Source organism: Scheffersomyces xylosifermentans, assembly GCF_036884685.1.
Source record: "Scheffersomyces xylosifermentans strain CBS 12540 chromosome Unknown RJT20scaffold_7, whole genome shotgun sequence".
Taxonomy (NCBI): Eukaryota; Fungi; Ascomycota; class Pichiomycetes; order Serinales; family Debaryomycetaceae; genus Scheffersomyces; species Scheffersomyces xylosifermentans.
Window position 1 is genome coordinate 115,660 of NW_027042945.1, and position 15,542 is coordinate 131,201.

General features: G+C 40.6%; 8 protein-coding genes across 8 annotated transcripts; all 8 read right to left on the reverse strand. All coding sequences in view use genetic code 12, as the record gives it.

Annotated features, from left to right (window-relative positions):
* Positions 1–727: 727 nt before the first annotated feature.
* Positions 728–1,489, reverse strand: RJT20DRAFT_41 (uncharacterized protein; the record flags this gene model as incomplete). Its single annotated transcript, XM_064920029.1, has 1 exon — positions 728–1,489. One exon carries the CDS (start codon positions 1,487–1,489, stop codon positions 728–730), a length of 762 nt encoding a protein of 253 aa, XP_064772257.1.
* Positions 1,490–1,678: 189 nt separating this feature from the next.
* Positions 1,679–3,407, reverse strand: LAT1 (dihydrolipoyllysine-residue acetyltransferase). The gene has a single exon (XM_064915926.1). The coding sequence runs from the start codon at positions 3,272–3,274 to the stop codon at positions 1,856–1,858; it is 1,419 nt and encodes a 472-aa protein (XP_064772258.1). The 5' UTR covers positions 3,275–3,407; the 3' UTR covers positions 1,679–1,855.
* Positions 3,408–4,527: 1,120 nt separating this feature from the next.
* On the reverse strand, positions 4,528–5,622 carry RNH35 (ribonuclease H2 catalytic subunit; the record flags this gene model as incomplete). The annotated part of the gene is made up of 2 exons (XM_064921751.1): positions 4,528–5,501; positions 5,550–5,622. The coding sequence occupies 2 exons, from the start codon at positions 5,620–5,622 to the stop codon at positions 4,528–4,530; spliced, it is 1,047 nt and encodes a 348-aa protein (XP_064772259.1).
* A 62-nt stretch (positions 5,623–5,684) lies between these two features.
* RJT20DRAFT_130205 (flavin adenine dinucleotide transporter) lies at positions 5,685–7,125 on the reverse strand. The gene has a single exon (XM_064917684.1). It carries the CDS (start codon positions 6,930–6,932, stop codon positions 5,895–5,897), a length of 1,038 nt encoding a protein of 345 aa, XP_064772260.1. The 5' UTR covers positions 6,933–7,125; the 3' UTR covers positions 5,685–5,894.
* A 104-nt stretch (positions 7,126–7,229) lies between these two features.
* Positions 7,230–7,853, reverse strand: TOM7 (Tom7p). Its single transcript, XM_064917685.1, has one exon. The coding sequence runs from the start codon at positions 7,771–7,773 to the stop codon at positions 7,579–7,581; it is 195 nt and encodes a 64-aa protein (XP_064772261.1). The 5' UTR covers positions 7,774–7,853; the 3' UTR covers positions 7,230–7,578.
* Positions 7,854–8,248: 395 nt separating this feature from the next.
* Positions 8,249–10,186, reverse strand: RJT20DRAFT_136536 (uncharacterized protein; the record flags this gene model as incomplete). Its single annotated transcript, XM_064918481.1, has 1 exon — positions 8,249–10,186. The coding sequence occupies one exon, from the start codon at positions 10,184–10,186 to the stop codon at positions 8,249–8,251; it is 1,938 nt and encodes a 645-aa protein (XP_064772262.1).
* A 121-nt stretch (positions 10,187–10,307) lies between these two features.
* Positions 10,308–11,866, reverse strand: RJT20DRAFT_56852 (putative nitronate monooxygenase). Its single transcript, XM_064920730.1, has one exon. It carries the CDS (start codon positions 11,584–11,586, stop codon positions 10,429–10,431), a length of 1,158 nt encoding a protein of 385 aa, XP_064772263.1. The 5' UTR covers positions 11,587–11,866; the 3' UTR covers positions 10,308–10,428.
* Position 11,867: 1 nt separating this feature from the next.
* RJT20DRAFT_56853 (SKN1/KRE6 family beta-glucan synthesis-associated protein) lies at positions 11,868–14,179 on the reverse strand. The gene has a single exon (XM_064920731.1). The coding sequence runs from the start codon at positions 14,092–14,094 to the stop codon at positions 12,037–12,039; it is 2,058 nt and encodes a 685-aa protein (XP_064772264.1). The 5' UTR covers positions 14,095–14,179; the 3' UTR covers positions 11,868–12,036.
* Positions 14,180–15,542: the final 1,363 nt, after the last annotated feature.

Sequence of the window (15,542 nt, forward strand, 5' to 3'; positions counted from 1 at the left end):
AGAAAAAGTCACAACGCAGCCTAGCTTCTGTCTCTTTGAAACCTTCCTTCCTAGTAAATACCTGTATTCTTATGTGTAAAATATGGTGCACATGTACTTAATCGGCCCCTGTGAGAGTGTTAGTGTTAGTAAGAAATTAGTGGGAATCAGTCAGTCCTGTTCTGGTCTCACAAGCGAATACAAAAGTCATCGGCGCGTTATGAGGCTTTGTGCAAGCCGCCTGTAATGGATGAAGGCCCATGCCGCATATGTTGGATAGTCTCACACCAGAAAGTGATGAGGACGAAGTCAAGGCAGGTGGACGCTAGTGTCGTCAATGTTTCGTGTGGATGCTTTTGAACTCGGACGGTTATGCAGCGGTTATGCAACTTTGAATACTGGGTTGAAACAATTTCAAAGTTGTATTATACGGCTGCGGTAATTTCGGTGCAAGTTTTGGTCGTTGTCTAGCTTCTAGTAAATGGGTCCTCCCGAACCATCAGTCGGCTGCGAAAGATTTTGCAACATCGGTAAAGGGCTTCAGACGAAGCAGTGTCAGGATGGACAGACACGACTTTTGCACGGAGGATGAAAAGACTACCTGAAAGTGGCTTAATTTCGATGCTGCTGGAATGAATTCCACGCCATTTTTGACCATACATTCAATATGTTGCAACCCGCTAATCCACATTTAAGCCTCTACTGGAACACTATGTAGTCATGTGCAAAGCTCCGGTTTTTAGGAGACCTAACTGTCCCAACTCAGCTTATCAAGAGAGCTGGAGCCATAGGAAGAATCAATCAGATAAAAATACATTTGTTCTGTTAAAACAACTATTGATTCACCATCCCCTTTCACGGACTTCTTCGAGGGGCCATTAGAAGAAGTAATAGGTCTAGCATATTTCCTAATACGAAGCAAAATCTGGAGGTCTAGTTTTAATTCAAATAGGATCGACAGGAATTCTCTATCTTTCTGCAATTTGGGGTTTTCAAAAGCATTCTCTAACTCATCAAGTATTATCTTTATCTCCTCGTTGCTCAATGACCTTAGACGGGATTCATATTCTTCTTTTTGATTCGGATCTAAAATAATATGTATCGATTCAGTTTGCTCCTCCTCAATAGGCAAATTCACATGAAAGTGAAAAGGAACCCTGTTATCCTTTGTTTGAGGTCTGCTCTCGAAATCTAACTTCAACCGTGGCTTCTGTGCCACTCTATCTCTTATGGCGGCTATCGAATATCGGGGGTGTGCAAGTTTTCGATCAAGATCCAGCGGTGTGGAAGGATAGCCTTTAGCTATTTTCTTAGCTTTAAATGCTGTAGTTGTATTCTCTTCTGAAATCAGGTTCCAATAATCCAAATAACTAAAGAATTTGGCTGCACAATCTGATTCACTCCTTGGCGGTGATGGACTAGTAAAATGGCTGCGAAACTCTTGAGTAGACGACAAAGACCCAAAGGGCAGATCCTCCGATACAACTGGCTTACTAGTACCACTATCCATGACGATTTCTTGCCTGTACTATCAAGATATTTAAAAATAAACAAAAGTTCATCTGGCTATGTCTTAAAACAATTTATACGATTTTTCGTTATTGTCTTCTCTCTGTGTTTCGATGATATTAGACGCTACCAACTGCTCATTCTCTTGAAATCTCGGTTGGTGGAAACTACTTGAATGCACTACAAATACGTTATTCGAATGTTCTTGTATTGTACATACTATATGTGCAGAAGTAAATGCTAAAATCAAACACCTACGTCAATTGAATCTAATTTTCTGTTTATTAATTTTGAATCGTGGGTGGCATTGAGAATGAGAGACTCGGTCCTACCAAAGTCCCTCCTCTTATTTGTCTAGGCTGTTTCTCTAGATCAACAACTCCAATGGGTTTTCGATGATCTTCTTCAAAGCCTTCATCCACTCACCACCAAGGGCACCGTCAATAACTCTGTGGTCGAAAGTACCGGTAATGGTAATGACATCCTCAAAGACGAAACCCTGTTCATTCACGTTAGATGGAACAGCCTTCTTTTCAGTGGTACCAATAGCGACAATGGCAGATTGAGGTGGGTTAATGATTGAAGTGAAGGCGGTGACAGCGTGGTTCATACCCAAGTTAGAAATACAGATGGTACCACCTTGGTACTCTTCTGGGTTCAACTTACCGATCTTGGCTCTCTTACCGAGATCCTTGACTTCGTTGGAGATGGTGGATAATCCCTTGATGTGAGCGTTAGTGACGATTGGGGTGATCAAACCAGTTGGAGTGGCAACGGCGACAGAGACATCAACATTGCTGTATTGTCTGATGACACCTTGGTCACCTAACCAAGCGGAGTTGACTTGTGGGACTCTTACAGAAGCAACAGCAATGGCCTTAATCAACAAATCGTTGACAGACAATCTGTATCTTTCCTCAGCAGAAGCGTTTAAGGAAGCTCTCAACTTCAATAACTTGGAGACCGAGATTTGGGATTGAATAATGTAAGTTGGGGATTGTTGGGTGGATTGTAATAATCTGGTTGCGATAGTCTTTCTCATACTAGTAATTGGAATATCTTCATAGGTGGCAGAAGGAGAAGCAACAGCAGCTGGAGCAGGAGCAGCAGCAGCTGGGGCCTTGTAGTTTTCAACATCCTTGGCAACGATTCTACCATTTGGACCAGAACCCTTGATGTTCTTCAAGGAAATACCCTTGTCGAGGGCGATGGTCTTAGCCAAAGGAGAGGCAAAGATTCTGGTAGTAGAAGGCTTTGAAGATCCGCTGGAAGGAGCTGGAGTAGGAGAAGAAGCAGCAGGCTTTGGTGATTCTTCAGCGGCTGGAGCCTCAGCTGGAGCTTCTTCGGACTCAGTCTTTGGTGGTTCAAACTCACCGGCATCAGCGGCGGTGAAAGATTCAAAAGCAGCAACATCAGAAGCCTCTTCTACATAGACACCAATTGGCTGACCGACTGGAATGTCTTTAGCACCGGCCTCGACCAAGATCTTGGCCAAGTAACCCTCTTCTTGGAATTCGAAATCCATGGAGGCCTTATCAGTCTCGATCTCGGCAATGGCTTCACCAGGGGTCAATTCGTCACCGACAGCCTTGGACCAAGAGCTGATACCACCAGACGTCATGGTTGGGGACAATGCCGGCATGTTAATGACGGTATGGGCAGGGAACTTACCGGACGAATACAATCTCATGGTGTTGACGAGAGAAGCGGCCGATGGAACTGAGTGCTTGACAGCCATGGCACGGATAGCCATGGCAGATCTAGAGACGGCTAACAAGGCGGACATGGCAAATAGACGCTGGAATGTGAAGAGATGCTGCGATTGAGACGACGATGCGTGTGCTACGATTCGATCCTGACTTAGATACCTAGCTAAAAATCAGATGGTCCAACGTTCGTTAGTAGCAGTGGTTGTAAACTCTAATAAATTTACCGCCAAAGCTTTGGTTGGATTTGGAGGTTTTTTTTCCGTGTTAGAGGGGACTGCACTTGGCGGTTCCGAGTGAGATCGCATCTCTGTGTTCCGATGATGGGGGAGAGCACACGGGTGTTAAGCTCCGTATCGGCGAGAGCAGGGTAGGTTTTGGTGGTATTTGGAGAGAGAATGCTTCGTGTAGTAGTATGGACGGTTGCGGTGGACTTGTGTGTGTGTGTGAGTACGTGTGTGTGCTTTCTGCCTTACATATTTTACATATTGGTGTTGGTGAGTGAGTCAACAGTGAGGGACAGAGAGGAGTTTGTGTGTGTTGTATATGATGTGTGTCTGTAGTGTGTCTGTAGTGTGTCCGTGTGTATTTAGTGAGTCTCTTGTTCGTTTGTGTATCTTTCGTGTTTGCGACAGTGTAGGCTTGCTCGAAGGATTTGAGCATTAGTGAGAGAATATGTGTGTAGAAGCAAATTGCGTTATGTATGGGAAAAAAGTTTATATTGACACCACTCTTGTTTTAGATGAGTTTGACCTCCCATTAAAATTAAGATGAGAGTTAAGAATGAAACCTATTTTAATATTATATGTGTAGAATTATATATCTAGAATTATATATCGACAATTACTTATATTACTAGACAGCTTGGAAATGGTGGACAAGAATAGCCTAACCAATTGTAACACTACCTCTACGTCTTATCCATTGTAGATGACGATACTCCTAAATCATTAAAAAAAGCATCCCCAAAGCATCCCCACTACGCTAACTAACCGTGAGTACATCCAACCTCTCTGACTTACCCAAAAAAACACAGCTTTATGGACGTTTGCGTGAGTTATTATCACTCTCAGAGATTTGTTGCTACAACGTTGCCGCATTTGGAACTCTTTTTGCATCACAAAATACTGCAAAATGCGAGTGTTGCAATAATCATTGGTGGAGCGTGAAGGACGATAGTATTAATAGTCAACATGGGACTTATCTACATAACCTGTCGACAAGTTGACCACATTCAACTTGTAGAGATTTCGGCAGCTCTCTAAAATCTTCGGAATTTTGGCTCCTTATTTTAGGTATCTTTGGAGTTTTGATTCAACACATATATATATTCTCACAATGATACATCATCGCTGGCATAGTACAGCTTGTCAATACATGATCTCTCTTGCTTCTTTCCTCCAAAAAGCTCACTAACGTCACCATAACCATTATCCTCTTTCACACACTCTTCCTCGTATATAACTTCCACTCCGCCGTTTTTCACCAAGCTATCCTTCGACGTCTGCCACGAGAAACGAATGAAGCCGTAACACCACCCGAAGACTTTATCCACATTCGAATTTAACCATTTACTGGTATTAGGGTCACTCGGATATCCCGATCCCAACTTGTGGCCCTGCAAAAGCAGCAAGTTTGTATTATACCATCTAAGATTGGCATCTCTTGTCACTTTTGCGACCACAGATGCGGTACTAACGATGGGATATATGCTATCAGCCTTCTTGGCAACAGTAATTTGAATATCAGGGAATATCTTCTGCAATTTGGCTTGGTATGTAGTTGGTGGACCCACAGTATCAACAAATACCTTCTTTATGTTCACACCCTTTGCTACGACTTCTTTGATCAATTGAATTGTCGTATCGTGTGCTTGTTCGTTCAAATTGTAATTTCCAACCCCAAGGACGGAACGTAACATACCTGAGGATATGTCCCTTGCCGTCATGCTAGTTGTGGCCCATCCTACGTTTTTGTTGAGCTCATGATCTTTATTTTCTATAATACCAAAAAGTTGATCCCTCTTGTCTTCTTTCAATGTCTTAGAATCAGCAAACCCATACTGTTTTTGTAATCTATCCAGGTATTTCTCTAATGCATAGGCAATTCCGTAGACCATTGGACCCAACACGGGACCTCTTCCAGCCTCATCAACACCTAGAACAACCGGTTCATCTGGATTCAGCAAGACTTCCTGCGGTATTGGTGAATGGTACGTAGACGATTTGAACTCTTGGTGGTTTTCTATGCTAGATACCGAGATTGGATACCAGTCTTCCTCCTTTGCGAACTCATTGTCGACTGCTACTCCCAATTCGACTCCGACTTCTGGAATAACTGACCCTTCGCTTTCACTGACTTCCAACTTTCTTCTTTTCACCGCATTCTGTTCCTCGTCCGAGGAATCTGCTCGTGGTGATCTACTCATGCTGTTCTATTGAAATTTCACCCTCTTTGCTATCTTCCAACCTTGTTATGACTAGCTCTCAATGGAATGACATCGTACTTTAAACGCGTCGCTTGTATTATTATATAGTATTATATGAAGATCTATTTTCGTGTCACCGTTGTCGCAGATATACGAAATGCGACAACCCTTTTCGACATACCATACTAATATGCTCTCTATTGTTAAACTCTGATCATAAATATTGTATCGTACTTGACTATTAAGACTATTGCAGAAGCGGTATAAGTATATCATGGCGTCTCCTCCTTCTCTAATTGTGTCAAACGGTTCTTAACAGATTCATACACCACAAAAGTTATACATGTAGCAGGGACCACTCTGAGAATATTGGCACTAATGCCCTTGTAGAATCCTCTGATACCTTCCTTGCTCCACAAGTGTTTAACTGCTGATCTGATTGTTCTCTCGTCCTTAGACTTTCCTTCGTAGTTCTGGAGTATCGACCGCACAACTTGTGAAGGATACATAATCGACATACTAAATATCTTGGAAGTAGCACTGATGTAGATGTACTGTGCTGTGGTTAACTGGTCTGTTTCGTAGCGTTTCTGGGTATAGTTCTTGAAATTATCATAAAATGTAAATTGTAGACTGCCCTGGAAAACCAGAAACATACTTGGAATTGTTCCTCTCCAGAAGCTTAGTATGCCTTCTTTTCTTAGTATTGATATTACACCATCAGTGATGGATTTGTAAGCCTTTGAGTCATTCCTGGAACTAGCCAATATTCTAGTCTTGAGGACCCACAACGGATTCGTCAATAGCGACGTAGAGATTCCCGCCAATGTAGACGAACTGAAGTAGTTGATGGTGGAGCTGCCGGTGGTGATCATAGACTTGAATTCTGCGTAAAGGGTGAAGTACAAACCCCATGCCGATATGTTTCCCACGAGATTAGGAGTAATCCCTCTATAAAATTGCCTTACTAAGTGGGTCAGTTTATAATTATTTAAAGCTTCTAATCCTCTTCTGGTTTGCTGCGGTTTCAATCTGGCCTTATTGTAGTTCGCTACGGCATCTTCGTTGATCTTATTAAGTATTCCGAGAATAGAGCCAAAGCGCTTATTGTTGGCTCCATTGATATCGGCTATGGAAAGCTGCAATCGTATCTTAATGAGATCCAAAGGATGTGTCACAACTGTTGTTGAAAAACCAGCCGATAAACCTGCAATGAGCTCTGTCTGTCTTCTGCTCAAAGAAATTCGTGATTTCTGAAGGTTATTAGATTGAACATCTTGGCTTCCACCGATAACTTTGGTTTCTGCCATATGGATGGATGATGCAACCTAGTGTCTAGTGTAAAGACAGAAAAAAAGGTCTATAAACTTCTATGGAATTGAATTGTTCTACTTCCATATAAGAAACTACGTCTATCTAAGTATTACGAAGAATACTGTGAGGAAGAGTCAATACTTTTAATATTTTAAAGGATAATAGTGAGAAAAAATGAGTACTATGAGCTCTTAATGGCAAGGTGGAATATTTAAAGTTGGCTGATTTGAACAATTGTGTTTCAAGATTATTTCAATTCTTTGTTTGGCCTACATCGTTACTTCAGCTAGAATCTGCTAATATAGATACTGTAAATTTAAAACTATATACATCATTACTACTTATAAATGAAAGAACGTGAAAAATTTCGTAGTTGTAGCAAAGACCCGATCGTTGGTGGAAAGTAGTGAATTATCAAGAGATCCCGATTCAAGGCCATCCTTTACACACTTCGGAATATTTAAGAAGCTACGGAATACAACATTACCAATCGAAAGGTTGTCTCTTCTGACTTTTGGTGTGACTCAAGTAGACAGAGCTCGGAACAGCGAAAAGTAGCAACAGAAGTCAAACAATCCTCTACAGAATGATTCACCTAACCATAGGTATCATCGCAATTCTAAAGTAAAGCCTTCCGCTAGTTTAAGCGGATGGGAAAGGACTCAACAAGTTGAACAACGATGGCTTGTTTGGAGTGCTGGACCAACCCAAGTATAAGACGAATGGAATGAATCCATAGTGAGCTATGGTCTTAGAGTATTCCAAGAGCTTGATGATTCTCTCCTTGGACTCGTCAGATAAGCTGATTTGGTATTTGTTAGTTGGGGCGCCGGACATCTTTGGTTTACTGCTGGTGAAGACAATAACTCAATACAACTCAACTTCTTAATTGCCTTTCTGTGCTTTCAAAGCTTCTCACTGATCGTTCACTAAATGAGAAAATTTTTAAATGCACTCTGGTAATTTCGCACTACCAGAATTTGTGTGGAGTGAAGCAGCAACATCATTTGTGTACTATGCATAGTATGGCTTGGTAAGGACTATGTATAAGCAAGTGGTGATGGTGACAACGGAAGCTAAAGGGTGATTTCGGATGGGGCTATTTACGCAGTATGTTTATATTTTTGTATATTTATGTGATTAATTAACCAAAAAAAAAATGAAATGTCTAAGAGAAGAAGTGAATACCATTAAGATTTTTTTTCTTATTGTAGTATAATGACTGCAAAATTTAGAAGCAACAGAGGTGCGACTGAGAGTGTCGAAAGACAAAGATTGTATTAAGACACCAGTGGTAATTGTCCAAGCGGTATCAAACCTCCTTTGATGTTGGAGAATTTGCTATAGGATGATGTGGTGGTATTTGGTTTTCGTTGTCGACACTACCATCCGGGTCACTTCCTGGTTCCATATTAGTTGGGGCCATAGCAAATCCATCAATAGTAGATAAATCGTCTTCAAATTCATCTGCCTCGGGTATACTCTCTAAACTACGGCGGTGGAGATTGTTATAACTCTCCATTCTTTCAGGATCATGTTGGGGAATATTAGGTTCAAAGGGTACGCTACTGAAGTAGAGTGAGGTAACAAGTGAAATCAGAGGTAATTCCTTGGGTTGGTATACGTCGAAAACGAGAGTATCATCATTAAAAATTGGAGTGGATTTATCGTAAATCTGTAAAGTATCGACATGATCTTGTGGAATTTCTGTTTCGAAAAAGTTGCACTCATTTTTATCTTCTAAAATTACTTCCTCCTTGATTCTTCTGGAAATTGGAATCTCCTCGAGTTTCTGGATCAGGTCTTCATCTATCACATATTCATTTGGCATTGGAAAAGTCAAGCGACCTTTATTAGAAGGATCTTCTGAAGTATGTCCCAAATAGTGGCCTTCTTCAAGCTCTTTAAGTAATCCTAAGAATAGGATGCTACTTTCGTGTTGTTCACTTAAAAAGCTTTTAGGTTTATCGTCCCAAGCTCTTACGTTGAGCTCGTACGGTTTCTTTAAAGATGCTTGTAAGAAAAAGGGATTTTCCGAATGCATCTTGTAGGCTTGCTTAAGAGATTCATGATAGTCTTCTCTCGTTTCTAAGATATTGTTGCAGTCCATACCAAGATCTGAATCCAAGGACGTTACAGGGGTATCAAAATAGTCGGGCTCGCTACATGAAGAAAGCGATTCTCTATCGGATACTACTGATCTTCCCGACGACACGGGATTTCGTGTATTTATGCTTAAGACTGTCTTATTATGACAACTTAAATCAGGAATAGGAAATATGGATCCAAAAGCCAACGTTCTGGGTTGCTCTAACAAATTCGATCTACCTGACATGGGCTCTACTATTCCACCAGAAACTTCTTCCATTGCATGCAAGCTGAACTCTAAGTTATATCCTGCGAATGAGGTTGTATCGGGATCAGTTGTCTTCTCTAAGGTTGGCAGAACTTCCAAAGGTGGTTCATTTTCTTCAAGAATCTCTATGAGAGGTTGATTCTGATAACTAATTTTACCCAGGCATAAGGATGTTTGTTGCGTTTTTAACTTGAAATAGTCCTTAATAATATTGATGGATTCAGGGTCGTTTAATATTATTTCTAAGGCAGGCAACACTTTGAGAGTTTGACATTTAAGATTATCTGTTCGAATATTGCTCAAATGACAACTTGGAAAGGGCGGAGTTTGGGAGGTAAAAGAAGTAATGCCAACCTCTAAACGAGATAAGTTTTCCTCTCCCTGACTGCATTTATAAATAGGAGCATGGGTGGAATTTGATTCTGGTGGGATCCTGTGAAATCTTGATTTGAACATTTTAATGGCTTTGCGTAGCCTTGAAGTGTTGGTTGAAGGGTTAATAGTAAGAGGTATTAATGGACCAGTTTTTATTCCAAGGTAAGACTTGAGGGTCTCTTTCAACGATGAAATAATTGGTCTAATAATTGATGGTCTTGTTTCTGGAAGTGGATGTGAAGGTGGGATGAATACGGGTAAAATGTCCTCTCTCTTTTTGTGTCCAACAATCTTCGTGAACTTGAGTGATCTTTTGAAGTCTTTGCTTTTCAAGGTAGGCCAGGCAAAGGCGCCAGCAAGGGAATCAGAGTAGGTTTCATGGGGAAGAACTGGGTATGGGTGTTGTTGAGGAATGTTATTATTAGTTTCACCGGCATTGTTTGGGGAAGGTGGTTGAATTTGAATTATCGATGTCAACACCTTTTGCGTGAGCGCATTTAGGAAGGAGAAAAAAGTCATTTTGGCACAAGTCAAAGATCTCTAATTTTATCACTAATTATAGAAACTTTCTCTTGCGCTATGAGATGGTATGATAAAGATGATGATTTAAATTAGTATAAAATAGATTAGGATTTGAAGTCCACAAATACAAATTGCTATTCTTTCGCAGCTACTGCTGCATTTTTGGATGCAAAACTCAATGCGGCTGAAATCCTGTACAGCCAGAATCATACGGTCATATTTTATTAAGTATGGAGTAATTAAAGTTTTGCTAAATCATGGCTGAGTTTTTGTATAATTTCTGCTGTATTTAGCTTTGGATCAAGAGTATGATAGTTTTGTCCAGCTAAGTAAAAGTCTAGGTCATGGTCTTTGACTAACACTTTGAGCGCTTTATATGCTCCATATGCGTGCCCATAGGCGGGTAATTGGTCCCTTTCATAGATATCGTTCATCATTAAGTTCTCAATGAATTCAGTTTTAATAGCTCTGGCTGGCTTACCAGAAACAAGATCAATCATAGTTGTTGTTAAATCGTTAGCGCCTTCCACGTGCTTCTTTATAAAGCCATTTGATGTTGATTCTGGTGTGGCAAGAAAGATAGATCCAAGTTGGACGCCAGAAGCTCCCAAAGAAAGATAGTAATTAATGGCATTAGCATCATCTATTCCTCCAGCAGCAACCAAATGAACCTTTTTATTGCTATTAGAAACGTATTTCCTTACTTGAGAGAAAAGTGCATATGTAGACAAATTTTCGTCCAAAAGCTTCTCCTTCAAGAAGTTTCCTCTGTGCCCTCCAGCTTCATATCCTTGGCATACTAACCCGTCAACACCCAATTCCAAGAGGAGCTTTGTCTCTTCAATCGAGGTAGTAGTCACAAAGACTAGAATACCTTCATTTTGAATGCGCTTAATTGTGTCTCGAGTCGGGTAGCCAAAATGGAAACTTACCATTCTTGGTTTGACTTGACCCAAGTATTCCAACAACTTGTCCACGGATTGTGGATAATCCCTTTCAAACTGCTTAAAAGATACATTACCGTTCTCAAATGGAATCTTAGAGAGTAAAGTGTCATCCAAATTACTTATTGAATTTCTGTATAGCGTCCACCAATTCTTTATCTGTGTGGCAGCGGACACTCCTGTCGTGATCTCATGACAGAAGAAGTTGAGGTTGACATTCCTTGCGTTGTCAGGGGCAAGTCGCCTGAATTCTTCGACAGAAGCTATAAGTTTAGTCAATCCTTCTGGTTTACCGATATCATACATCGCCAATGGAAGTGAACCCAAAGCACCGTTATTAGCGACTTCTGCTGCAAGCTTTGCAGTAGAAATCCCTGCCATTGGGGCCTGTATAATGGGTTCCTTGATGCCTAGCAACTGGGCAAACCTTAAACTTGTGGGATGGGGAGGCATCTTCAATGTGACATTAATCAATGGTATATTTTATCCCAGTGCCTGAATTGAATTCTAGTGCAGATAATCTGGGGTACTTATAAGCCTTTGCATCGAATGTTCCTTAAGCGGATCGGAATGAATGAATAATACAACTACAAGTCTCCGCTCACGATTTGTAAGCCTGGTTGATTAGCCGTTGAGTGTGCAGGAAACCCGAATAGATCAACTCTGGCATTTTTTTTGCAGTAATAGTATAGTAAGATCCGCAAAGCCGTAGAGTCGAGGCGTCCCTTTTTGATGTGGGGCTGACAGAATTACTTTGCACTACACTAGATGTATTCCATGTATATTCGCTATAAGAAGAGATCAAAAACAAATTCTGAGTGATTCTATTCAGGATGAGTGTGAATTAGTCTCTGACAGGAAGAGTGTGTCTCAAGATCTCTAAACTTTTCTTCTGTAGATCCTCTAACAGTGAAGTAACTTGTTCTTTGGGAATGAGTATCCAGCAGATTCAAATGTGGTCAAGTTAGGATTGGAATATATGTCCAAATGTTGCTGGATGTAGTCATATGTTGGATAATCTACAGGATCGCATCCAACATTGACGTTACCTTGAGGTTGGTAGACCCTGACATAGTCAATTCGAAAATTGGAAGGAAACACGATTGAAGGCCAATCAATATAACTCCAGCTATTGGAAACTCCTAAATTCATGATAATTGACATGGGTTCCTTCGAAATCCTTCTCCAACCAATATTTCCATTAGGATGTAATGCAGTTGCGTGCATTGTGAATGTTGGTTCGTTTCCCACAAACCATGTCAAATATCCGTTATCGTTGTCATTCAAGTACTCAAAACCATAAACTTGGTAATTATGTAGCCCATTTCCTCGTTCATACCACGAAGAATTTAAACTAGTAACAGCTGAAATGGCTTGCTGGATTGGGCCACCTGTATATGTATTCATAGTTGTTATCGAGGCATTATGTATCTCAACGAAGTCATAATCAGGGTAATACCAAATGTCCATTGGTGCTATTTGCAATGATTGAGAAGCAATTCCGCGATTTTCGAATCGTCCATACTTGTCAGAGGCAACTTCGGCCTCTATAATATCTATCTCTGGAGCGCCCCTGCCGACGCCTGGGTTCGGGTGGTCCTTTTTTCCACAAGTACACGAATTGAGTCTTTGCCCTGGTAAATAGGAAATTCCATCTGGAGATGACTGGTTAGGAGTGATTCCCACATCACAAGAGTCGTATGAATAAGGCCAGACTCCTTCTGATGAAGCCAAGAATCCTGGTCTAGCTAAATTTCCCATAGTCCACAAACCTGGCCATAGACCCGTAATATTTCCATAATTCGGTAATCGAGCTGAGATTACAATCTTCCCTTCAGTGAAACAAAACTGGTTCCATGACAGTACCATTCCTGATCTGTAGAATAAATCATGGTTTTTAATTGCATCGAGAGTCAAAATTAAAGTTCCATTAGAAGTTGTTACTGCATCAGGATCATACCATTCTAAGTCCTTTGTAGCATCATAGTGCAAATCTAAGGCTGTAAAAAATTGGTCATCACCTTGGTAGAACGTTCTTCCAACTGTGTTGAACTCGTCACTGAATACTAAGGACCAAGTGGATCCGTCCCTCGCTATAGAGTTATATGCGTCATCTGGTGTGTCTGGGTCTATTAGACTTGTCCTTATAGCACTTAGGAGAGGATATTGATAATTTGACAAAATATCAACGACTTTTGATTTTCTATGGTGAAGTCCAGTATAAGTGAGGGCAGGCAAGAGAACAAATAAGCCAATGGCTATCAAAATTAAAAATACAACACTCAAAATGCCCGTTAGTGATCGCTTATCGAGGCTCTTTAAGTCATGTAATATTTTATTGTGACTGTACTCTGCATCCTCTATGGGATCTGGGTTATGCAAATGATCATCTGCTTCTTTTTCTTCTATATGCAAGGGAAACGATGATGATGGGAAGCCACCAAAAGGACTAAGGATGCGATTTGGATGTGATCCCACTGATGATAAATCTGCCTCTTCTCTGTTATCTAGAGAAGCCGGTATGTTAAGTAAATTTTGTAATGATGTCAGTGATACAATTCGAGATCCCACCATAGAAGGATACCTATCAAATTCAGGTGGTACAGATATAAGAGCACTTGTTGGTCTACTTTGTAATCTGTTTTGGAGTGGCAGCGTAGCCCTCAATTGTCTTTCAAATCGATGAATTGCGGCCTCTCTTTCCTCGTCAACCTCTGGTTTTATGCGATCTTCGGATCCAAAAGATAATAATGGTAATGGCGATTCTCCATCTTCTTGATAAGCGGTAAATGTTCTTCCAAACTGGAAATTTAGCTGCTCCTCAAAGGCGCTATTAGAGTAAGAAGAAATCGTTGAAGCATGTGGTGAAAGTTTTGTATATGTTTCAGGGGAAGTATGTGACTCGTCAGTTTCCAGGTTCTTGAGCTTGGGGTCATTTGCTGTTAGATCTCGGATGACCATTTCTGTGTCTCGGAAGTTTCTCTCAACAGAGTGTTGTAGGCTTTAATGACAATAAATAATCTCACAATCCTGTTATTCACTTCAATTGATATTCACTGAGACGGACTAAAAGATGAAAGCAAGCCTTTGGTTCTGAAGATATTGTCTCGTAATTCTGAACAAAGTGAAGCTAAAAATAAAAAAATCGGTCTTCTCGTACTCCTTGGTTACCATGAAGTATGTGCTCAGTTCCTTCAACGTAACCCTGATCAGTACAACGCGATTTCGTCCTAGGCCAAATACCACCTAGGATTAAGATGTTCTTTTCAATGAAAAGCTGAGAGTGAACAATCAAACTGACTAATCTTTTTTTGTATCGACGCCAAATCATAGAATTCTGTAGACTCGTATTCCCCTTGCCCAAATTTCATTGATCTCAATTGGGGCGTTTCGGGCGTTTGACACTTATTTTTAGATAACTACAATATTACAATCTCACAATTGCGAGAACTGAGAACGTTTATCAAATTGTACCATTGGAATTCATTATTTAATATCATCTTGTTATGTACATTCATGCAAGCTGCTATTCTAATCACTCTTCGGATTGACTTCTTGTCCCATCAGCTGTATTTGCCAAGATAAGGAGAGATATAATAATAAAATGCGAAACTGGACCCTGAAATTTTGTCAATAGTCCTCTTGCTAAAGCCACAAACAACACGGGAATGCGACGGTTGCAAACAATGAATTCTGAAGTATTTTTTTCTGCTGAGAAAAGTATTCTGTTGACTGGGCTTTTCAAGCAGTTCTCTCCTACCTTTCTGTTACTATTGGATGGATATCACTACTCTTCACAGTTCAATCTTCACATCACCTAATGAGGCTCATAGTTGCGTAGTTCTGTCCAGGGCAGTCTTAAATCTGCAGTAGCTTGCTCCCTATACCTAACATTAATGCATAGTTTATCCTCAAAGTGGGTTGCATATGTATGGCAGAACTCTTGAGTTGCATATTTGTTATGTTAAGGTACCGCACTGGCACTGTTTAGGGAAGAGAGTTTGCTATTTTTAGAGGATATCGCTAATCCTACAAAGACTAAATTATGCACTTCGAAGGGTAAGTAAACACGAGTAGTTGGCGACTGCAACACCATTTGTTTAAAAGAACAAGATATCGCGTATGGTTCAAATGTCGTCTTGGGTCTTGATTTGAAATGGGATTAGACATGTCAATTACCAATCTAAATGGTAGAGATCTACCTCCTAATGTAGAACTGTTGTGGTTCGACTGTGGAATGACGAATATTTCAGTTACAATTAATGCAACGAACTACAATAGCGAAGTGTATGTATGCGGGCTAACGCTAGGAGGCTCCGTTGGACCCACTCATTCTGCTAACGCAACTTTCTTTGCATGCGGTTCTTACAATGACACTTTCCTCAATTCCTCAGTGCTGACTTATAAAG